Source organism: Pan paniscus, chromosome 12 (assembly GCF_029289425.2).
Source record: "Pan paniscus chromosome 12, NHGRI_mPanPan1-v2.0_pri, whole genome shotgun sequence".
Taxonomy (NCBI): domain Eukaryota; kingdom Metazoa; phylum Chordata; class Mammalia; order Primates; family Hominidae; genus Pan; species Pan paniscus.
The window spans coordinates 106,210,330-106,235,644 of record NC_073261.2 but is presented as its reverse complement, the minus strand read 5'-3'; the positions used below and the strand labels follow the sequence as shown (position 1 = coordinate 106,235,644).

General features: G+C 37.3%; 1 protein-coding gene across 30 annotated transcripts in view; it reads right to left on the bottom strand.

Moving 5' to 3' along the window:
• Nucleotides 1–25,315, bottom strand: part of PUM2 (pumilio RNA binding family member 2) — a 102,507-nt gene that overhangs the window by 44,116 nt on the left and 33,076 nt on the right. For all 30 annotated transcript variants that reach the window (XM_024927602.5, XM_008952362.6, XM_024927605.5 and 27 more), the window contains 6 exons: nucleotides 19,633–19,820; nucleotides 18,891–19,060; nucleotides 15,698–15,968; nucleotides 15,361–15,454; nucleotides 4,726–4,851; nucleotides 1,550–1,692 (listed from right to left, as the gene is read on the bottom strand). In XM_024927602.5, coding sequence (XP_024783370.1) covers nucleotides 1,550–1,692; nucleotides 4,726–4,851; nucleotides 15,361–15,454; nucleotides 15,698–15,968; nucleotides 18,891–19,060; nucleotides 19,633–19,820 — 992 coding nt within the window. The remainder of the gene's footprint in view (nucleotides 1–1,549; nucleotides 1,693–4,725; nucleotides 4,852–15,360; nucleotides 15,455–15,697; nucleotides 15,969–18,890; nucleotides 19,061–19,632; nucleotides 19,821–25,315) is intronic.

Below are 25,315 nucleotides of genomic sequence, written 5' to 3'. Positions count from 1 at the left end.
GGAGGCAGAGGTTGTGGTGAGCTGAGATCACTCCATTGCACTCCAGTCTGGGCAACAAGAGCAAAACTCCATCTCAAACAAAACAAAACAAAACAAAACAAAACAAAACAAAACAAAACAAAACACCACTAAGGCTGAAAAAGGAAATACGGAAAGATTCGGCAAATAAATTCGCATTTGTTACGAGACTGATGCAGACCAAACCAAGTTTTCAGGATTCAGAAGCCTTAATAAGAGTAAAAGCTGCTTTTAAACATAATATTTTAAAAAGAACACAGGATTATATATCAAAACAAGGTGAAAACTTAGTCTGGTCAAGGTTTACTATTCCGCAATACATAGCTGTTGTAGCAATCATACACAAGCATGATAAATTTAATCATTAATTTTAAACAACTCAGGACAAGTGGGAGTCGTAAGTCCTTCTCTGTAAGTAAGCATCAAACACAGGTGTGTATATTTTAAGCTAATGTGACATTACATTTGTCCAAAGATACAGATTACAAAATAATTTATTAAACAATGAAGTGATATGATGTCAAAGGACTGAGCCAAAAACAGCTTCAACAGAGCATCTATGTAGAATCAAAATATATTACCTGAGAGCGGTGGCTCATGCTTATAATCCCGGCACTTTGAGAGGTCGAGGTGGGTGGATTACTTGAGGCCAGGAGTTCAAGACCAGCCTGGCCAACATGGTGAAACCCCGTCTCTAATAAAAATAGAAAAAATTAGCTGGGTGTGGTGGTGCACACCTGCAATCCCAGCTACTTGGAAGACTGAGGTATAAGAGTCACTTGAACCTGGGGTGGAAGTTGCAGTGAGCCAAGATCGTGCCACTGCACTCCAGCCTAGGTGACAGAGTAAGACTTCTCAAAAAAAATAAATAAATAAATAAAATAAAAAATAAAATATATTAAAGGAAATTCAGAATAAAGTTTAACTGCCAAGTAAGCAATACCATGGTGCTTCTTCGGTATAAATACAATGAATGTGACAGTCAGAATTCTGTTATTTATTATAGTGTTTTTAGATTTATCAAGTTAGTTCTTTTGAAAAAAGCTGAAATTTTAAAGATATAAACATCTTTCTTTTTCCAGAAATTAAAGCTAAACTTTAGTGAAAATATTTTATCATTTCTTGCTTAAAAATAAAAAATACCTACTAATCCCTTTTTACTGGTCAGAAACACATTAACATTTAAAATTGTAATTTAAATACCTGGAAAAATATGAAGGAATAATTATTTTGATAGGAACATTATTAACACACTAACATGAAGTGATGAAAAGAAATTTAGAAACTGCTAGAGATTTCAAGATCGCAAAATAACAGAAACACAGAAACTGAATATAACCAAATCTTTTAAATTCATATAATACTGATTAGGAAAAAAAAATCCCATGCATAAATACTTGCGTATCAACTGTATGCCAGGAGTCGTGTTACACAGTGAGGAAACATAAGTCGAAAAACACAAATCTTAAACATTAGGAGCTCAAAGAATTTCAAAGAATACTTGGTATTACTTAATAGAAAGAAGGCCTACCTGTTGCTGTCCAGGCTGAGCTTGTGATGCTGCTTGCTGACTGGCTGTGTTATTTGCCGCAGCTGCAGCTTGCTGCTGAAATAAGTTGGCTGGATACACCCCCCATGGAACGCCGTAATACTGAGGTGGAACCACTGCTGGACCTAAACCCCACACCCGACCCCCGGATAAAAAGTTACTAGATTTTACATAGACATGAGGTTAGCTACCTATCATCAGATTATAAAAGGGGGCAGGAAGAAGACTTGGAGAAGAACATGTCTTTATAATAAAAGACAAAGTATTGATGGGTGACAGCAATGGTCTTAAAGGGAAAAGATGAGAATCCAACCTCAAGGAATCCAACCTCAAGGCTACCAATAAACTGATAGGACACTTAACCATCTATTCAACATTTAATGAATGCCAATTTTTGGGTCTGACACTATACAGATAATATATTCAGCGAACACAGATTCCATAAAACTAAGATTTTTTAAATGCTCATTCATCGTTTCTCTCAGAGAATTTTGACTACTGAGATGGATTACAAGATACTTTTTAAATATTTTACTTTCCAATCTATAACACAAAACTGGGGAACATTCTGGTACCAAGCATGCTACAATGGTATTTGAGTTGAAAACCTTAAATTTTAAAATATTTTTCATATTTCACAGTCACGATTCTCACAGAACAACTGCAAATTATAAGAAAACAAATGAGACATCAGCATTTATGTGGTTAGGAAAATGAAACTGAGTCAAGACAAGAAAGCACTAGATAACATAAGCAGAAAGAAAAATAGAAGGCAAACTAGGAAAATAAGAATAAATTGTTCCTGCTCTAGTCTACTTTATTCAAGATAATATTTGATTCCTGGAAAGTAAATAGTTTTATGCACAATAAGCTTCACCATTAAAGTAATGAATAAAATGTCATGATTCCTGACTTACATAACAAACATGTCCTAAAATGTTATCAGTGGAATTTTAGGACATCTTTATTTGTATTAATGTATTTTTAAAAGTCAAACTCTCGGTTTCACGTTGCATTCAAAGGGGAAAAAAGCCCAGTATATTTGACTGAATCACTAAAATAAAAAGCTTTTATTTCTACAGATAGCCAGGTAAGCTGAACCTGAAAGGAGGACTATTAAAACACTGAATAGAGTTTACCAAAAAAAGGGTACATTGTAAAAATAAAACAATAAAAAGATACATTGTAAAAATAATAAAAAGGGTACACCGTAAAAATAAAACAATGAAAAGGATACATCGTAAAAATAAAATAAAAAGGACACATTGTAAAAATGAAAGGATATGTTATAAAAAATATAAGTTTTGTAAACTCTATTCATAACATCTACCTAGAAACTCATCCAACCTAGCCAGGAGCCTGAATTTATTAACATGCTGAAATTACTATATTTTGGATATGTTGGGACAAATTAAAGAGTATTATTGAAATTAATTTTATTGCTTTTTACTTTTATATTGTGACTACTACAAAATCTTAAACTACGTTTTCTGGCTCACATTGTATTTCTACTGGACAATGCTGGTCCTAGAAAACTTAAGTCCAAAATACATAGAATGCTTATACACAAACTAAATGACCTCTTCAAGTTACTTCTATCAGACCCACAGTTTAGTGGTTCTCTGTATTATACCAACACTTTACATAGTAACATCCAGTTAAATGGCACCAGAAAAGCTCACATCCTTATAGAATCACATCCAAGTCCACACCAAAAGCTAATGACAGCTTAGTTTCATTGTGGTAGCTAAGATATCAAATATAAATCTGAAATTTCTTCCCCGTTTTTTAAAACAAGATCTTGACTTTAAAAATCAGTCTTGGCCGGGCGCGGTGGCTCACGCCTGTAATCCCAGCACTTTGGGAGGCCGAGGCAGGCGGATCACAAGGTCAGGAAATGGAGACCATCCTGGCTAACACAGTGAAATCCCGTCTCTACGAAAAATACAAAAAATTAGCCAGGCGTGGTGGTGGGCGCCTGTAGTCCCAGCTACTCGGGAGGCTGAGGCAGGAGAATGGCGTGAACCCGGGAGGCGGAGCTTGCAGTGAGCCGAGATCGTGCCACTGCACTCCAGCCTGGGCAACAGAGCGAGACTCTGTCTCAAAAAAAAAAAAAAAAAAAAAAGTCAGTCTCCTAGGAAAATACTGACTGTCAGAAGTGGGTTTCAAACTGATTAGTGACAATATTTCAGTCAAGATATCGCTCAAAGCCCCCCCCCAAAAAAACAGGGACAGCCTCAAGTTTTGAAAGTCAGCCCATTAGCAGACTCATTCCAATAAACAAAATTCTAAGGCAGACATCAACCTATTCTTGCCTGTATAATCAATATAAACAATGCCTCAGACTAACTCATTTCTGTCTTTGTAGCCACCTCAACCTAAAACGAACTCTTCCCAAGAACCCCAACTAAGATCAGCAAATTGCTTTGTTCAAATAAGACTGTGCCTGATCAGCACACAACTTTTCCTTACTTATACAGACAATAAATACAGCTTTTTTGTTGTTGTTTTCATTTTTAGACAGTCTCACTCTGTCACCCAGGCCAGGCGCTTCGGCATCCCAAAGAGCTAGGATTACAGGTGTGAGCCACTGCACCTGGCCAGCTTTGGCTTTTATTTCAGATTCTGGGTGGTAGTCTCAGGCTGGGCAGTTTTTAGTACGTTCTTTCCAACTTGATCCAAACTTTTTGTCCCCCACCTTGTTTGTACATTTTAGCATTGCTCAAGAAATTTTAGATACATATTTTCTCAGAATTACTGTATCTGTTTATCTTACTCTATTCTATCCCTGACCTGTGTATGCAGGTCACCTACCTCTATTTTATTTTCTGAGAAGTAATTTTACTTTGCATTGTCTCTGCGGGTAATGGGGTTTGTCATTAAAATGGAGATTCATGGTTGACAATAGATTTCTAAAACTATAAAGCTGAAATGTAAGCCAATTACGTATATGAGGAAAAGTTATTGCTTAAGCTTTTCCCTGTAGCATTACAGTTGAAAAATAGTACTAACTTCCTGGAAACTTTAGTTCATTCTGGATAATGTTTCAGTTTTTCTTAGGAATTTCAAATTGCCCAAATAGAGAAAAATAAAGCTTACACCCAAAACTAAATACATTAAAAAGCAACCATAATAAAGATGAACAAATAGTATGTTACCTGCTAATGTAGCTGCTGCAGCCAATCCTGCTGCAGTATACGGATCGGTCCCTGGAGGAGCAGCACTAATAATGTATGGATTTGGCACAAATGCAGCTGGAGCAAGGCCTGCTGAGAATACACCAGCTATATTTTAAAAGGGGAGAAATAATAAACAACAATGTAAAGTATGATTTTTTTCATTAGATAAAAACATTTCTACTCTGAATCTGGGGTGGTATGGGGGTGGGGAGGAGAGTGTGCATAATGGTTCAAATTTTTACTAAGTGACCTTGGGCATGTACCGCTAACTCTAAATTAGTTTTCATTTAAGAAACAGCTGTTTTGCAGAATTGCTGTGAGAATTAAATGTAATACCGATTATGACATAACTGTACTGTCTCGAGGTATGTTATAGAAAATAAAAATATAAATTCAAAAATAAATGACTGCACAGTATGTATTAGCACGAGACTGGCATAAAATAAATGTGAGAGCCAGAACTGCTACTGGTAAATAGTAGTTTTTCACTCAATATTATAAAGTCACATTATGAGCTAGGGATTCAGTGAGGCAGGAATATACAATTTGCCCTCACAAAGCACTCCATCTGGTGAGAAAAACAGGTATATTAAGAAATACAATATAGCATATTAAGTGCTCTGGGCACAGAGAGGAGGAACATCTAATAAACTTTGGAAGGGGTGAGTAAAATGAATGAGGTATAGTGTAAGATAAAATAAAACTGGAGGTATAACCATCATGAAGACCAAGGAAGAGCTTCCTGGTTCATGCTAAGTAGTTTGGACTTTACCCTCCAGTCAATAGGGAAACAAGAAAGAGCTTAAAGGCCAGTTACACTCACTTCTGAGTAACATATGTCCATATGAATTTAGTAAAGGCTGAAAAAGACCTAAAAATATACATTTGCAGTACTCATTAAAGAGAGAAGAAACTCTCAGATGTTGAGGAATCACTGTACAGGTCTTTCAACCATAGCTACTGGAAAAAATTACTTCACGAGACCCTGTCTCAAAAATAAATAAAAAAATAATAGGCCGGGCATGGTGGCTCATGCATGTAATCCCAGCACTTTGGGAGGCCGAGGCAGGTGGAATACCTGAGGTCAGGAGTTCAAGACCAGCCTGGCCAACATGGTGAAACCCTGTCTCTGCTAAAAATACAAAAAAATTAGCTGGGAGTGGTGGCAAACGCTGGTAATCCCAGCTAGTCAGGAGACTGAGGTTGGAGTGAGCCAAGATAGCGCCACTGCACTCCAGCCTGGGCAAGAGGGCGAGACTCCGTCTCAAAATAATAACAATAACAACAATAATAATAATGATAATAGTAATATTTTTAAAAAGCATTCAAAAGGAAAATATATCTTACTAGGCCTTAAAATCAAAATTCAGGTTCCTGAAGGGTGGCACACCCAGGGAGGGCATGGAAGCTCCGCACCCCTTCCTCCATGCCTCACCCTACCCAGCAGCTCTGCACACCTGTATCCTTAACAGTATCTTTCATAATAAACCAGTAAAAGTAAGTGTTCTATGAGGCACTCCAGCAAATCAAACCCAAAGAGGGGCTTGTGGGAACTCCAACTTGAAGCCAGTCGGTCAGAAGTTCTGGAGGCCCAGACTTGTGACCAGTGTGTGTTGGGGGTGGAAAGCAGTCCTGAAGACTGAGGCCTCAACTTCTGGGATCCGACATTGTCTCTGGGTAGACAGTGTTGGAACTGAATTAGAGGACACCCAGCTGGTGTCTCCTGCTTGGTGTGTGGAGAAAACCGCCCACACATTTGGTCACAGAAGTAGTCTGTGTTGTCATGGCATGAGAGTAGAGGAAAAACAAGGTTTTAGGCCAGGCATAGTGGCTCATGCCTGTGATCCCAGGACTTTGGGAGGCCAAGGTAGGCGGATCACTTGAGGCCAGGAGTTCAAGACCGTCTCTGCTAAAAATATAAAAATTAGCTGGGTGTGGTAGCACATGCCTGTAATCCCAGCTACTCGGGAGGCTGAGGCATGAGAATTGCTTGAACCCAGGAGGTGGAGGTTGCAGTGAGCCAAGATCACACCACTGCAGTCCAGCCTAGGCAACAGAGTAAGACTCTGTCTCCTAAATAAATAACAACAACATGGTTTTAGAGAGTTTTCCCTATACACAATCATTTTTTATAGCCTATTTAATTTTAAAAAATACAAGCCTCAACACTGATTTCTTGTCTAGGCACAACACAGTCATTTAAGAAATCTGCTTTTATCTATGAAAAGCGTCAAACTCGGTAAATTATTTGAAGAGATTTATTCTGAGCCAAATATAAGGGCCATAGGTACATTTTAAAATTTTCTGGTTGATAAATTGGTTGAGTTTATCTAAAGACCTGGGATCAATAGAAAGGAAATGCTTGGGTTGCGATAAGAGGTTGTGGAAACAACAGTTTTATCATACAGATGAATCCTCCAGATAGCAGGCTTCAGAGAGAATAGACTCTGTTCCTTAACAGACTTAAGGTCTGCGTTGATGTTAATGCTGGAGAGGTATAATGAAGCATGTCCAACCCCTAATTCCCATCACAGCCTGAACCAGTCCTTCAGGTTAATTTTTTTTTTTTTTTTTTTGAGACGGAGTTTCGCTCTTGTTGCCCAGGTTGGAGTACAGTAGCACGATCTTGGCTCAACACAACCTCCGCCTCCCAGGTTCCAGTGATTCTCCTGCCTCAGCCTCCCAAGTAGCTGGGATTACAGGCATGCGCTGCCACGCCTGGCTAATTTTGTATTTTTAGTAGAGACGGGGTTTCTCCATGTTGGTCAGGCTGGTTGTGAACTCCCGACCTCAGGTGATCCGCCCGCCTTGGCCTCCCAAAGTGCTGGGATTACAGGCGTGAGCCATAGCACCCGGCCTCAAGTTAAATTTTAAGAGCACCGTGGCCAAGGAAGAAGTCCATTCAGATGGTTGCTGGGGGCCTTAGAATTTTATTTTGGTTTATACTTTCTGTGAAGAAAATATGAATTAAACTATGAGTTCAATAAAATCCTTTCATTTTAAAGCCATTCGTTGAGTCCTATTTTTAGCTATGCCCTAGGTCAAAAAGGTTACAAGATTCCACTCAGGTTAGTGAAAGGAAAATAAATCTCCCAAAAATCACCAAGCCAAAAAGAAAAGTTAAGCTGGGAACTGCACTGGGCAAATCCTGCCTCCCATTCTATTCCTAAATAAGATAGCTAGAAAGATTGAAAGAGAAAAAAAAAAAAAAAAAAAGCTACGTATCTGCCTTACAGCTTGCCCTCAAGGAAATTCCTTATGGACAAAGGACAGGCAGAGCTCAAAGTCATCCCTCTGCTCACATGAGAAAAAAGCGTATCTGATTTCTTCACTAAGCCAGACTAACACACAACTGATTATTCCCGTAAATTGTGCATTCAGTGAAAAGCTAATCAGAAACTCAAAAGAATGCAATCATTTGTCTCTTATTTACCTACGACCTGGTAGCCCCCTCCCAGCTTCCAGTTGTCCCATATTTCCGGACCAAACCAATGTACATCTTATGCATATTGACTGATATCTCAAGTCTTCTTAAAATGTATAAAACTAAGTTGTGCCCCAACCACCTTGGGCACATGTTGTCAGGACTTCCTGAGGCTGCGACATGGGCATGTCCTTAAACTTGGCAAAATAAACTTTCTAAACTGATTGAGACCTGTCTCGGTTGTCTTTTGGTTTGCAACTTCATCTATCATGAATTATCTTTATCACAAAAGTAGAAAACAATGTATTAGGGTTCCTAAAGTGAAAATCCTCATGTAACCTTTCCTGATATGTATACATACTTTTAAATGCATACATACTCATTCATTTTGTATTCTAATCTATAACTGTACTTTAATACACTTTTTCACCTATCAATTAATCATAAATCTCTGTCTACAGATACAAACCTAGCTCATCCTTTTTTTTTTTTTTGAGACAAGGTCTTGCTCTGTTGCCCAGGCTTGGGGTGCAGTGGCATGATCATGGCTAATTTCAGCCTTCACCTCCCAGGCTCAAGTGATCCTCCCACCTCAGCCTCCTGAGTAGCTGGGACTACAGGTACGCACTACCATACCTGGCTGATTTTTGTAGAGACAGGGTTTTGCCTATTGCTTAGGCTGGTCTCAAACTCCTGGGCTCAAGCAATCCACCCAACTTGACCTCCCCACAGTGCTGGGATTACAGGCGTGAGCCACTGTGCCCAGCCACTCATTCTTTTTAATGGCTACATAATATGTAGTCTTCTGTATAGAAGGAACATGATATAATCAATCTACTACTTTTATATATTTAGATGGTTCATAATCTTTTGCTATAAATAAATAATGCTATTATTCTCTTTAGATACACAGGTCTTTACATTACTATATCCTTAAAAAAAATTTACTTCAACAGACAAAAACATAAATTCTCTTTTTAAGAGACAATGTCTCACTATATTGCAGAGTTCAGGCTGGTCTCGACCTCCTAGGCTCAACTGATGTTCCCGCCTCAACCTCCAGTAGCGGAGAATAAAGGCAGGTGCCAACACACCTGACTTTTCTGTTTCTGTCATATAAATTCTTGATCCACATTTCTAGATTATTTTCCAGGAAAACTGTACCAGTTTACATTCCAAAAGCATGAGTGCCACTTACACTCCTGCCAAAACAGGACATTATTAAACATTCTGAAGACTCGCCAACCTAATAGGTAAATTAAAAATTTAAAAAAAATTTTGTTTTAATCCATGGTTGTTTGGCTATCAACAAGGAAATTGTATCAAATCTTTTATGCTTTTGTTTTTCTCATTAAAAATTTCAATCCATTAGGAATGAGACCCAATAACCGCCCCCACCCCCCAAGTTATTTTCCAAATAATCATTCTTTTGGCATTGATTTGAAATTCATCTCATCACTCTACCCTAAACAAGCATGCATGCACACATGGATCTATTTCAAAGTAATCTTGTTCAATGATCTACTCATACATTTTGAGTCCAGTACCACACTATTTTAATTGTCATAATAATTGTTTTAAAAAACTGAAACTGTGCTCCAAAAAGTTAAAGAAAGCAGTAACTAATGAAAATTCTTGAGTTTGCAGGATGGCAGATATGAAAAGAAAGAATCTGCAGAAAGAAATGCAGAAACTCTGTTCAAATTTGCAGAAAGAAATGCAGAAACTCTCTGTTTATAAGATAACAAAACTGGCTGAAATCGGTTAAAACCAATATGGACTGCAGTCTGTGCAGAACAAGCTTGCTGACATCACAGCCCAAATTTCCACCACGCTTCATACTAACTCTCCCGCAATTTGCACATGCGACCCATCAGGTGGCATGAAGAGATAGCTGTGCATGCTGAGGACTTCCCAGGCCTCCCCTTTTCTTCCACCAATTACTTAATAATCTCAAAATCCATTCCCCAAGTCCTTTCTAATAAAAATTACTCCCTTAAAGCCAGCACAGGGAGATAGACTTGAGCTGGATTCCTGTCTCCTTGTTGGTTGACCTACAAAAAAAGCTTTTCTTTTCTCAAAAACCTGGTGCCATAGCATTGGCTTCTACTGCATCAGGCAGTGAGTGCTTCTGCTCGGAAACAATATGGTTGAGCAAGCCCTCCTCCTCCGCTTTAATTTTAGTTTTCCATTAATTTTCTGGTTTTTCTGGGAGCACTGCTTGAGCCTGGGAGGTTGAGGCTGCAATTAGCCATAGGCCACTGCACTCCATGCCTGGGTGACAGAAAAGTACCATTTACTTTTCTGAGACAAACATCAAAATCAAGCTTTCAAGTTTTTTTTTTTTTTTAAAGAGAAAAAAAAAAACCTGCTGGGATTCTGACCAAGCGTATATTTAATACACACATTAATTTAGGGAGAACTGACATTTTTATAATGCTGAGTTTTGCCCAGAAAAATCACGTCTCCATTTATTCAAGACTTCTGGAAAAGTTTACAGTTTTCTTTACAAATGCTTTGTACATCCTTACTTACTCCCTAACTCATTCCATAGCTTTTCATTTCTCCTTTATATTTCCCATGTCTTGATTACTATAGGGAATTTCAGTGTTCTGGGCGACCATCTACGTTTTATATCCTAATTCATTTAGCGGTAGGTGATAGCCAATTATGCAGCTCACCTAGAACTATTTTTTCAATGACTTATTTACAAGACCATGAAATGGCTCCTTTTCACAGCAATCTGTTGTTTTACGACTTCTGATAATCTCTGATGGCTCACACCCTTTATCTCTTAAGGTTCTGAAAATACCCTTACATTCTTTGCACAACTTTAAAGTTCCCTTCCATAACTTAGAACTCTGCGACATGTTTTCTGGCTGATCCTTCTTCTTTGTACTGTCATTTTTGTTTGAAACATTATCTTACATGAGAGTTTCTCTTGCACTCACTTGTTCATTATGTGGTATCAGAATTATTGCCTAAACTACATACTATAGGGTCAAATCTCAAAACCAGGTCTTTTATTAGTAGCTGGGGGAGCTCTTACATGGTTACTATAACTCAACCCCCAAAGCCTGAACTGTATAGGCCCCTTTTTGTTTGTTTATTCCTCTTCTAGCCATCTGTAGGTCACCTGGCTTTATTCCCAATTTACCCCCCTATGGATTCTCCCTCAACTCCTTGTACTCTAGGAACTCTCCAATCAACTACATAACCCTGTCTTTTTGTTTTCATTCTATCCTATCTATTATTTCTGTCTGGCCAAGTACATGGGTTAAGCCTGCGTCTTACCTATTTTTGTACAAACTAGCTAAGAATAGTTTTAATATTTTTAAATGGTTCAAAAAAATAAAATTCAAACACATGAAAATTATTTGAAATTCCTATTTCAGCACCCATAAGTAAAGTTTTACTGGAACATAGCAATATTTATGCATCATCTAATAACCATTTTCATGCTTTACCAGCACAGTGGAGTGGTCGTGATCGAACCCATATGGGATGCAAAGCTTTAAATAGTCAACAGCCCTTTGTACAGAAGACATTTGTCAACTCGCACTCTAAAAATTTTCCACATATAGTCACTGTGCATTTAAAACGTGACTAGTTTGAGATCAGCTATATTCAAAGCTGACTTGAGATCAGCTATATTTCAAAAACAATATAAAGAAAAGAATGCAAAAATTCTCATTAGTAAGTTCCATATTGACTACATTTTGCAATATTTTGGATATGAGCTAAATAAAATATTCAAATTACTTTCACCTATTTTTTAATTTTTAAAAATGTGATTACTAAATAACCGCAAATTATATGGTACATATTATACATATGTCTGTCGACTAGTCCTTTTCTTTTTTTTTTTTTTTTTTTTTTTGAGACGGAGTCTCGCTCTGTCGCCCAGGCTGGAGTGCAGTGGCGCGATCTCGGCTCACTGCAAGCTCCGCCTCCCGGGTTCACGCCATTCTCCTGCCTCAGCCTCCCGAGTAGCTGGGACTACAGGCGCCCGCTACCACGCCCGGCTAATTTTTTGTATTTTTAGTAGAGACGGGGTTTCACCGTGTTAGCCAGGATGGTCTCGATCTCCTGACCTCGTGATCCGCCCGCCTCGGCCTCCCAAAGTGCTGGGATTACAGGCGTGAGCCACCGCGCCCGGCCGACTAGTCCTTTTCTAAATGAGCTATTGGCCAGCTAAGAGGTGACCAGGCAAACTTGGATAAAAAAGATTGTCAACAATGAATTTGCTTAACTGTGGAATTGAGTTAAAATGTGGGGTCAATTTTGATACACTATGCTTTCTAGGTTTTCAAATTTATTTATATTAGGTTTCTCACACACGAAAGTTCTGCCACATCTTTAAAGATTACATAAGTCCAATATTATTAAAATACTCTAAGGCATTAAAATAAGAAAGAAATGGCTGGGCGCAGTGGCTCATGTCTATAATCCCAGCACTTTGGGAGGCTGAGTCAGGTGGATTACTTGAGCCCAGGAGTTCGAGACCAGCCTGGACAATAGGGTGAATCCCCGTCTCTACAAAAAATTCACTGGGCATCATGGCTCGAGCCTATAGTCCCAAGCTACGTGGGAGGCTGAGATGAAAGGATTGCTTCAGCCTGGGAAGCTGAGGCTGTACCACTGCACTCCAGTCTGGGTGACAGACTAAGACCCTGTCTTTGGAAAAAAAAAAAAAAAGACCTATCTAAAATTATTTTTGTGAAGCAAGAATGCTGACACTAAAAAACGTGAAAAAACTGCAGATACACAGAGACTAATTTCACCTAACTATATAGATGCAAAAATCCTAAATGAAATACTAGCAAATTGAAAGAGTATGTTAAAAGAAATAATTGTTATATACAAGTCTTTTTTATTCCAAGAATGGGAAGATGATTCAACTATTTTAAAATATCATTCATGAAATCTGATATATGGTACTCGAGTTTTCATAGATAACACTTTAAAGCTACAATGAAAGACAGGAAGAAAGCCATTTACAATAACAAAACATAAAATACATAAAATAAACTTAGAATGAAATATGAGAAACCCTATGAGAAAAATTTTAAAGCAACTCAAATGACACTACAGTAAACTTGAACAAAAATAAAGACACATCACACCCTGGACAAGAATACTTGATGTCAGCAGGGCACGGTGGCTCATGCCTGTAATCCCAGCACTTTGGGAGGCTGAGGTGGGTGGATCACTTGAGCTCAGGACCAGCCTGGGCAACATGGTGAAACCCTGTCTCTACAAAAAATTAGCCAGGTGTGGTGGCGTGCACCTGTGGTCCCAGCTACTCGGGAGGCTGCGGCGAGAGGATCACTTGAGCCTGGGAGGCAGCAGTTGCAGTGAGCCAAGACTGCACCACTGCACTCCAGCCTGGGTCAAACAACAAGACCTCCTTGTCAAAGAAACAACAACAAAAACAATAACAACAAAAAAAACCTGATGCTTGATGGCATAAAGATGTCAAATTTCCCTAAGTAAATTACAACATTTAATCCTATCTTCTGGAAGTAGATAAGCTAATTTTGAAGTTCATACAAAAAAGCAAATAAGCAAGAACCAAAAACTTAAAACTCCAAAAAAGAAGAGTAATAGATGTATTAGCCTGCCAAATATTATAACATAAAGCCTCAAGAAATAAAAACCGTTGTGCTGTCCATGAATAGACAGGTAGCAGTACATTTCTAACATAAGAGGACAAACGAGGGATAAAGGGGGTAGGGAAAAAAGGAAAGAGAGGCAAAAAGAGGAAAGAAACGGGGCCAGAGTACATGCTGCGACTGGCACTCACCTATAAATGTGGACTTTTTTTTTTTTTCTTGAGCGGAGTCTCTCTCTGTCACCCAGGCTGGAGTGCAGTGGTGCAATCTTGCTTCACTGCAGTCTCCGTCTCCCAGGTTCAAGCGATTCTCTGCCTCAGACACCCAAGTAGACGGGATTACAGACCCCCACTGCTAAGCCCAGCTAATTTTTGTATTTTTGTAGAGACGGGGTTTCACCATGTCGGCCAGGATGGTCTCAAACTCCTGACCTCAGGTGATCCACCTGCCTCAGCCTCCCAAAGTGCTGGGATTTCAGGATGGCGCCACTGTGCAGCCTGACATTTTTGATGAAAACAAAAAATAGGCCAGACGCGGTGGCTCACACCTGCAATCCCAGCACTTTGGGAGGCCGAGGGGGGGCTGATCACCTGAGATCTGGAGCTCAAGACCAGCCTGGCCAACATGGTAAAACCCCCGTCTCTACTAAAAATACAAAAATTAGCCAGATGTGGTGGCAGACGCCTGTGATCCCAGCTACTCAGAAGGCTGAGGCAGGAGAATCTCTTGAACCCAGAAGGCGGAGGCTGAAGTGAGCCAAGATCGCCCCACTGTACTCCAGCCTGGGTGAGAGTGAGACTCTCTCTCCAAAATAAACAAACAAAAAAACTGAAAAATAAAAATTAGGGCTTAGGAAGCCTTATTGCACTAACACAGAACAATATGACGTTAAGGAAAGACAACCCCCTTCCATAGACTCTGATGTTAATAGTCTTCATACAAACTTAGACAAAATCAGACAGGCATAAAAATGTTTACACAAATCTACACCTGATAAAATAAAATAAAACTATACATACATACTGCATCAATATCATATTACTGTTTTTGATACTGTACTGTAATTATTTAAGTGTAGCCATTAGGGGGAACTGGGTAAAGGGTATAGGGAAGTTATTCCCATATTATTATTGTGGGATGTAGTGGGGAGACCTAGTACAGACAACATCATGTACCAAGCTTGAATTCTAGCAGATTAAAAGTCAAAGACCAAATAACTTCATGGAAAAAAATATTTTACGAAAAAATTTAAATGAACATACTGACTTGATAATGGACACAAATAAGTAAATTTGAATTTCCAAGTGTCTGACTTTCTCAACTTCACATTGGAGAAAAACTTACGTGATGACAACTTTTATCGAATTACAGATTTTTATTTAATTTAACCAGTGATGCAAGTAATAATCAGAAACAATTCCCTAGTTAATAAACACCTTTGTCATACAACCTATTACTTGTTGATCTCAGATGTTTCAAAAAGTAACAAAACCTCACCTATCAGTAAACGAAAAGTGAAACATCCTAGACATTTTAACAAGACTTTGGTCAAAATGAGAACGTATGAAGACTCACCTATATGTGGCTGCTGAGCTGCTGCTAATGCATATTGCTGCTGTTGAGCTGCAGTTAACTGCTGAACTGTTAGTGCATTAGTCCTCTGAAAGAGCTATTAGGGAAAATATTTAACACAAAGATTAGTGTCAAAATCTTTCATTTCTAATCAGAAATCTGAATAAAACATTTTAAACATTTTTTTTTGGGGAGGACTTTCTCAAATACAAGGACACTTTAATCAATAAAACATTTAGTACTCAAAAACCCCTACCATTCTTTTCAATGCCACATAGCACTTCAGGCTAAACCAGTATACGGTTAAGAGGACCTTCTTAAAGAAAGAACATGCTTTTACCTGCTGCTGGGAATTGTAGTCAAAAAGGCCTACAGTAGCTCCTGAAGAGTCCATTGGTACCTGATTACCAGGATAGTCAAACTGTAAGGATTCCAGACCAACTTGTTCCATGGCATCCAGATTCTGAGTTTCAGGATTTGAAAATTCTTCAACAAGTGGTTTATTAGCTGTAGGATTAGGAAGAGGCCCCAGTCCTTCTGAGGGATTAGTATTGGGGCCCAAGCGCTCAACTACTTCAGTTGGAGAGGCTTGACGACTTCCAGGAGTACGACTACATAAAGAAAATAGAAAAGCATTATGAATAAAAGTAACAAGTCAAATGGCGAAATGGGAAAATAGAAAAATCATGAAAAACAAATGGTCATAAAACACAGTGAATAAGGCATTCTGGGTCACTATGCCACCTTATCACATTTTTTTCTATTTAATATAACTTTCCTCTTAGCAGCTGGCATGATTTGAGGATTTTAAAAATATTATTAATGATTACTCCCTTCAATCTGAATAACATAAAGATATAATGCAATTTTACACATTAGAAAAACTGGCCAGTATCACAACTTAGGCTTATACTACCTGAAATCTCTGTCTCAAGTCACAGTCACAAAGAACAGTGTATTAACAGCAGGTTATTAAGTGGCAAATATGAAAAAGCTCAAAACCAAAACCCACTTACCATACTGCTGTCCTGCCCTGCCAACACATAATTTTGCCATAACATCCTGTTTAATAATACTTAAGAAAAAAATCTGGCCATAAGAGATCATAATGGTCTTATTATTTAAGGGGCCAAAATGTGGGATGCAACAGGAAAAGAGTACTGTACATGATAAGTCAAAAGGCTGACTTCTGACTTTGTCTTTTAAATATGATTTTGAGCAAGTCATGTCATCTTTCAAGCTGCAGTTTTCTTATTGAGGAGACTTAAGAGATGACCTTTTGATTCCAACTAATAAGAACAAAAGCAACTATTTATGAAAGCCCTCTATGAAAGCCCTCCGAAGACCATGCTTATTATACCAAATAGTTCAGCTGAAACCATCAGAAAGAAATCGAAATGTATGACATTTATCAAAACTTAAGTATACACAGCAAGAAAAGGATCTTTCTACATTAAAAAAAAAAAAAAAAAAAAAAAAAAGGACCTTACTACTATACAGCCTCTTTAATTTTCACAAGGAATTCATTAACACTGGACTAAATTTTAAGCACTGGCTTCTCTTTTTATTAACACCTTCATGGTCTAAACTTACATTTCTAGCCCATTATCAATCCTCATTTATAGCTTATCTTATAAATAAATGTTTTATATAGGATCCTTTCCTTTGTAAGAAAGAGTTTATTGTTCAGAGTAACTATGCATTCACAGGATATTCAAACTTGAGTACATTAAGTAAATGGCAGTAACTGTTCTACCTGGCTTTTAATGCCAGTTGCTACAGCTAACTCTTTTCAGAGTGGTCTGAATGGGAATAAATTTGCTAACATATAGAGTAGTTTACAAAGCAATTTCTTGATTACAAGAATTGTTCTCTGTAGATATGTAAGCAAACTTACACTTCACTTAAACATCAATCATTTTGTCCTTGCAAAATCAGAAGATTTCAAACTCCTTTCCCTTTAAGCCACACCTAATTTTGTACGTGAACATCCCAAAGGCTCTTTTTTCATTTGGAACATATGGAATGAAAAGATAAAACTAAAAGCATTTTCTTTAAAATCAGCCAATTTTTCTTTAAAAAATAAGTGTCCAATCGTTCTTTTACTCATTTCTGTTCTACTCCAATAATGTATATATTGATGACATATTAGTTAATGTAGAAATTAATGATGTGCTGGCATAGTGACCGTATGACCACAGCTGTTGATTGTGTTAACACATTTTAATACTGTCAAGTAGTAACTAATACTCTATCTAAAATAATTAGTAATTTAAAAGATACCTAAAAACTTAATGGAATAAAATTAGAATGCTAATAAATGTAAAGTCCACATTAATATTTCAGGGGAGAAGTATAACCTCTCACACAAAGTAACTCATATATAGCAAAAATAGAGGACATTAGGAAAAGAAGTAATGCTATCAGTGGTGCTATTTTCTTGCTATAGTTAATGGTGTATTAACACTTCAATTATAAATGTATACTCTGAAGGGTTTATCATCTACTTAATTTTACATGCATTTCCTTTACTAAAACTTAGATTAGGTAATAGTGAAGAACAAACTCGAAATAAATTTCTAAATCTGAATAACATTAAATGTATTTCTTGTTAAAAGAGGTTTACTGGTTTTGGATGCTTTTTTGCACTCAGAACAGATAGAAATGGCACTGTTTTTAAGAAGCATTGTTACTTTGCTTTTGATAATTAAAGGCAATAAATGTAAAAGTATACCACCCACCATATACCTAATACTTTTTTATGTAAGATTCCATGGTCATAAGACCTCAAAGAAACAACTCATTTTCAGATACAAGCTCCAAAGCACCTCATTATTGAAATATTACAGAAAATCAATACAAAGAAACAACTCCCTAATATGTAGATAAATGTATACTGTCTAATCTAAGACCAAAGGCTAAAGTATTCATTTAACTGCCATAAAAAGACAACAAAAGGCTACAATGTAAAAAATTATGAGCTTAAAGCTAACTTTTAGAAGTCTCTAATATGTTCCCTATTTGCTATTTGCAGGAATAATCTTAAGTATTAGCACAAACTCATATATTGTAAGAAAGATTACTGCTCCTAAGCTAATTTTGTCTCCTCTTAAAAGTTAAATGGGAGGCAGGGCATATATACTCAGAAGGAAGAAAACTCCACTGAAAGGTGCTCAAAAGCACTCCCAAGAGGGGAAAAAAAAAAATCAGAGTAAACCTACAGTTCACTAAAATTTAACAGAGAGGAAAAAGTTCAAATTTAGACTATTATATTACCAGAAAAGTAAGCACAGCTTCTAACATTACTCCTTTAACAGAATGCACTGTTTCAGAGGCTGGTTTGAAGATTATTTTTTTAAATGGTTCATAATCACAAATTTTCTTTATAGTAAAAAACTAAAATTTGTCCAGATTAACACAAAGTTCAAAGGAAATAAACCTAAATGATGAAAATGTCTAAATCAGTCACATCAACTAATAGTAATAATCCCTAAAAAGATACGCTTTTCTTCTTGAGAAAGTTAAAATCTTACTTAAAATCTTTGCAATCGGCATCCATTCCATTTGGCAAACCTCTGCCATTTATTTTAGAATCATCATCATCTCCTTGTTTAAGATCTCTGTTTTGGTCCTCCTCAAATGGAGAAGCCTTGCCTTTTTGATCTCCTTTCTCAGGTCCATCTGTTTCAGCATCTCTAGTGCCCTGAGGAAAAAGAATCTGTTTGATTCTGAATATTTAATAGAACACAAAAAAAAGGCACCATAAGGTGACCTAACACTACACTACAGTGCATGTAAACAATAAAAGCATTGAATCTTATTTAATTTCGTAGTCAATTAATTTATCAAAGGCCAAAAAATTGCGTACAAACTAGTGATTTATAACAGAAGGGCTAAGGCAACCTTAACTATAGCGGTGCTGGAAAAGCAGTTAACACCACAAACTAGATTAAAATTTTCTTTAATTCGTAGACGATTTTGTTTAGTTACTTTCAGATCAAGCACTACCAGGAATAAGCAATTTTAATTTTACAGATTATGTTTTAAAATTAGTATGATTTGACTTTTGTAACATGGTTCAGATTATACATATTTCCAATGGTTCTATCATCTCACGTTTTTCAAGTGGCTAAGCAGAAGAATAGCAATAATAGTTACAAAATTTCTCTTAGCTATAGCAAGGGCACAGAAAAACAAATTGAATTAAAAATAAAAGTAACGTAACCAAATAACTCTCAAGCAAATATTAAATATTTCTTTATTCAAAATACTTACAAAATTTCCCTTCCTAAATCGAGAATCCAATTTATCAGCAGGAGAAGAACTTAATACATATTCTACCATGCTCACACCAAGGCCTCCACTTTCTGATCGCGGAGACAGTATTGCATTTACTTCACTGTTTCCATGAAAACCCTGTCCAGATCTTCTCTGTACCATAATAGGCTGGGACATTGAATGGTCTGTTTGGAAGAAAAAACACAATTATATACTTATAAGTTAAACAAAATGTAGTTAAACAAATTAATATACTGAAGTAAGAAAAATCAGCACATTGTTTTATTTTGAATGTTATTACTATAATCTTTATATAAAGCTCTTCATAGGACACAAACAAATGGAAGAACATTCCATGCTCATAGATAGGAATAATCAATATCATGAAAATGGCCATACTACCCAAGGTAATTTACAGATTCAATGCTATCCCCATCAAGCTACCACTGACTTTCTTCACAGAATTAGATAAAATTACTTTAAATTTCATATGGAACCAAAAAAGAGTCCGCATAGCGAAGACAATCCTAAGCAAAAAGAACAAAGTTGGAGACATCACACTACTTGATTTCAAACTATAATACAAGGCTACAGTATCCAAGACAGCATGGTACTGGTACCAAAACAGATATATAGATCAATGGAACAGAACAGAGGCCTCAGAAATAACACATCTATAGCCACCTGATCTTTGACAAACCTGAGAAAAACAAGCAATGGGGAAAGGATTCCCTATTTAATAAATGGTGCTGGGAAAACTGGCTAGCCATATGTAGAAAGCTGAAACTGGATCCCTTCCTTACACCTTATACAAAAATTAACTCAAGATGGATTAAAGACTTAAATGTAAGACCTAAAACCATAAAAACCCTAGAAGGAAACCTAGGCAATACCATTCAGGACATAGGCATGGGCAAGGACTTCATGACTAAAACACCAAAAGCAATGGCAACAAAAGCCAAAATTGGCAAATGGGATCTAATTAAAGAGCTTCCACACAGCAATATAAACTATCATCAGAGTGAACAGGCAACCTACAGAATTTGGGAGAAAACTTTTGGTTGAGACTAACTGGCTGGAGCACACATCTTGAAAATACAGACGGAAAGCGCCATTTGGCAATAAACATATAAAAACCTATGTTAAGAACAGTACAACCAAAAAGGTCAATAAAGGTAGAAATAGTATGCAAAGCATACTACCTGAAGGATCAGTTGCTTATAAACATCATTTTAAAAAGTTAACCTCCTTTTGACAATTTATAACGTAACAATTCATAATATAAACCTTCAGGGATAAAACCTAGAAGAGGCTGGACAGCAGGGGCTCATACGTGCTATCCCAGCACTTCAGGAGGCTGAGGAGGATCACTTGAGCAGAGGAGCTTGAGACTAGCATGGGAAACATGATGAGTTCCCATCTCTACAAAAAGTTTAAAAATTAGCCAAGCATGGCAGCACAGGTCTGTAGTCCCAGCTACTCAGGAGGTGAGAGCTGAGGGGGGAAGATTACTTGAACTCAGGAGGTTGAAGCTGCAGTGAACCATGTTCACACCACTGTACTCCACTCTGGGTGACAGAGTGAGATCCTGTCTCAAAAAAAAAAAAAAAAAAAAAAAGGCCAGGGGCAGTGACTCACTCCTGTAATCCCAGTACTTTGACAGACTGAGGCGGGTGGACTGCTTGACCTCAGGAGTTCAAGACCAGCCTGGGCAAAAAGGCGAAACCTCATCTCTACGAAGAATACAAAAATTAGCTGGACATGGTGACGGGCACTTATAGTCCCAGCTACTAAGGAGGTTGATGAGGTGGAAGGATCACCTGAGCCCGGGAGGTCAAGGCTTTGGTGAGCCATGATTGTGCCACTGCACTCCAGCCTGGGTGACATGAGACCCTGCTCCCCACTGCAAATAAATAAATTAAAATAACAATAAAATAAAATAAACCTTCAATTTGGCAGAAACACTTCTCAAGTTCACAGTTACGCACTGGATAGATCAGAACTCACGACTATAACGCTATAATCACAAATGAGTAAGTCCAGAAAAATCGGTGATACCACAGAATTTTCTATTCTTGGTTAAAAAAAAAACTAAATTATCTTCTATCTTAAAATTTTTCAATTTATTTTAAAACAAAATTATTCATTTGATATATTTTTTCTCCATACTTTTGGAATGAAAAGTAAAGGTAGTATTTAAGATCTGAGAGTTAATGGAATGCAAATATAGTAACACATTTGAGGCAACATTCAAATAGTTTTTGCTGGAAACTTTTTTGAAAGAACCGGTAAGCTACCAGCTACCTCTGGCTTGTTTGTGACAGGTATAAATACTCAATATTTAAACTATTGAGGCTGAAATGTCATACTGGTAGCCAGTTATCATTTTATTAACTGTAATAATTTTGAAATGATTGCCAGGTTTGTTAAACCAAATCAAAACATTTCCATTTCAGTATGTGCATCCAGGAGATTAGTCATTACATCCTTTCTTTCAGTCATGTATCCATTCATTACACAGTTGAAATATTGATTCATTCTCTTGTATGCTAAGCAATGAGCTATACATGAGGAATCCGAGAACAACACAGTTTGTCCTCAAGAGTATAGGTTTAATAAAAGGCAATTAGAATAGAATAAAAGCGCTTTAACAAAAATATAATCCATGATACTATGAAATCTGAAAGATGGGCATTCAAGTCCAACAGAGCTTAAAGGAAAAAGTAAAATTTAAGGGAAAAAAAAAAAGCAAAAGTACGAAAGATGGGCATCAATCCTTCCAAGTCTTCAAATCAATGCCACCAAAGGAAGTGTGCTTCTTCTTTTTTTTTTTTTGGTGGGAAGGTGCAGGGTCTCACTATATTGCCCAGCTGGTCTCAAACTCCTGGCCTCAAGTATCTGCCAGCCTTGACCTCCTAAAGTGCTGCAATTACAGATGGAAGTGATATTTCAGCTGATAAGGGTTAAAAAAAAGGTAACCAATGGGGAGGTGAGGGTGATAGGACATTTCAGTTACAGAAACCGGCATGTTCAAATGCCAAGAAGTGCTGGAGAACATAATGAACCTGATAATCACAAGTAATGTGGTTCTGCTGAGAGGAAGTATGTCAAGTCTCCTGCAGTCATGGAAAGAGACTCTCTTAGAATGACAATTCCTTTAGAACAAGAAGGTGTTATGCATATTTTTATGTGTCTGGCATTCAATAAATGTTTGTTAGGTAAACAAAATTCCATTCATTTCTAATTTTCTCATGGTTTCTAGTAAAAGACAAACACTCATCTTCAAAATGTTATGAGAGTTGGGAAAGGAGTGGTACAAAAAATTGACTGAAATAATAAATTTCACGGTTTCTCTATCATCCATCTTGAAATAATCTCTCTCTGTCATCGTGTGCTCAAGATGCTTTGCTTTTCAACACCTCAAAAAATCTTTGGTTGGCTGGGCATAGTGGCGCATACCTTTAATTCCAGCACTTCGGGAGGCTGAGGCAGGTGGATTGTTTGAGCTCAGGGGTTTGAGACAAGCCTTGGCAACATGGTGAAACCCCATCTCTACCAAAAATACAAAAATTAGCCAGTCTTATAAACTGGTCTCAAAAAAAAAAAAAAAAAAAGATAAAAACTTTTTTAAATCTTTGGTTCTGATTCTGGTAAATAAATTGTGCATTCAACTTTCAAATCATGTCCATCAACCAAGTTATCAAGCACACATGCTCTCAGCAAGAAATATGCCTTTTGTAGGGAAGATGTATCCCAGTCCAAATTACTAAATATTTAAAATTATGAGTCTAACCTAATATAGGTTAATTCTAATTCAGAAAAACAAAAATTCCTTGAGGACAAGGGTCATATAATTTATCTTTATATTCTCCAAACCTGGCATATTACGTATCACATATTAGTTGAACTCAAAGGAAATTTATAATGTTTTAAGAAAATTTTTGTCTAAATTACTTGTTGCCAACATTTGCAACCTACTTTGTTGAAATCACCAACATTTTCCAGACTTCCTAACCTTTTAGATTTTAGCTTTTTGGCAATTATTTTATTTTAACAATGAAATTAAACATTATATAGAAGCATTAAATCTTCTAATATATTTTAATGATTTAGCGAATAAGAAAATATCTCATGATTAACACTGGAAAAATAATGATAATTGGCTAATTATCATCCAAAAATTTGTTTTCATTATTACTTTGGTTATTCTGCAGAGCTTAAGCAAACTGTATTAACTTAAAAAAAAAGAAAATATTTGTAAAATATATGATCTAGCTGTACGCCTCTCAGATTTTACTAACTGGAAACATTTTAAAATATAATCAGTAAAATGATATGCTAACTACTTTAATACAACTATGGGCCGAACAAGGTGGCTCACGCCTGAGGCAGGAGGATCACTTGAGGGCAGAAGTTCCGAGACCAGCCTGGGCAACATAGTGAGACCCCCATCTCTAAAAGAAAGTTTTAAAAATTAGCCAGACACGGCCAGGCATGGTGGCTCATGCCCTAATCCCAGCACTTTGGGAGACTGAGGCGGGCAGATCACCTGAGGTAAGATTTCGAGACCAGCCTGGCTAACATGGCGAAACTCCATCTTTACGAAAAATATGAAAATTAGCAGGCTGTGGTAGCGGGCACCTATTATCCCAGCTACTCAGGAGGCTGAGGCAGGAGAATCACTTGAACCTGGGAGGCGGAGGTTGCAGTGAGCCAAGACTGGGCCACTGCACTCCAGCCTGGGCCACAGAGCGAGACTCTGTCTCAGGGGAAAAAAAAAAATTAGCCAGATGTGATGGTGTGAGCCTGTAGTCCTAGCTACTCAGGAAGAGGAGGCAGAAGGATCTTTTTAGCCCAAAAGCTTGAGACTGCAGTGAGCTAAGATCATGCCACTGCACACCAGCCTAGGCAACAGAGCAACACCCTCTTAAAAAGGAAAAAAAAAAAAAAGCATTTAACTATGATCTTTAATTTGCCAACACTGTCACTCCTGCATGTTATACTCCTTATACACCAGTTAATTTTCCCTTAACAGTTTCTTAGACCTAAGTCTCTCCCCACTACTTATGAAGTTGAAATCAAAACATTTAAAGATCTGCTCCCTTTCTGGGAGCTCTATCTTACCAAGACAGTCTACTTCCTTCCTGGGTGTGGCAAATATCTAATAAAGCTAGGCTGAGCTGCAATTAGATAAATCAGTCACGATCATCTAGTACAATTTAAGACTAAAAATTTCGATGGTTAAATTAATCTATCCCCCATTTTAAATGAAAATACAGAATTTTATTATTTTTAAACTTTTATTCTAGATTGGGGGGGGTACATGTGCAGGTTTGTTATATAGGTAAATTCATGTCACAGGGGTTTGGTGTACAGATTATTTCATTACTCAGGCACTAAAAAAAGTACCTGATGGGTATTTTTTCTGATCCTCTCCCTCCTCCCACCCTCTACCCTCAAGGAGGCCCCTATGTCTGTTGTTCCCCTCTTTGTGTCCCTGTGTTCTCGTCATAAGTGAGAACATTCAGTATTTGGTTTTCCGTTCCTGTGTTTGCTAAAGGTAATAGTCTCCAGCCCCATCCATGTTGCTGCAAAGGACATTATCTCAATCTTTTTTTCATGGCTGCATAGTGTTCCATGGTGCATATGTACCACATTTTCTTTATCCACCCTAGTATTG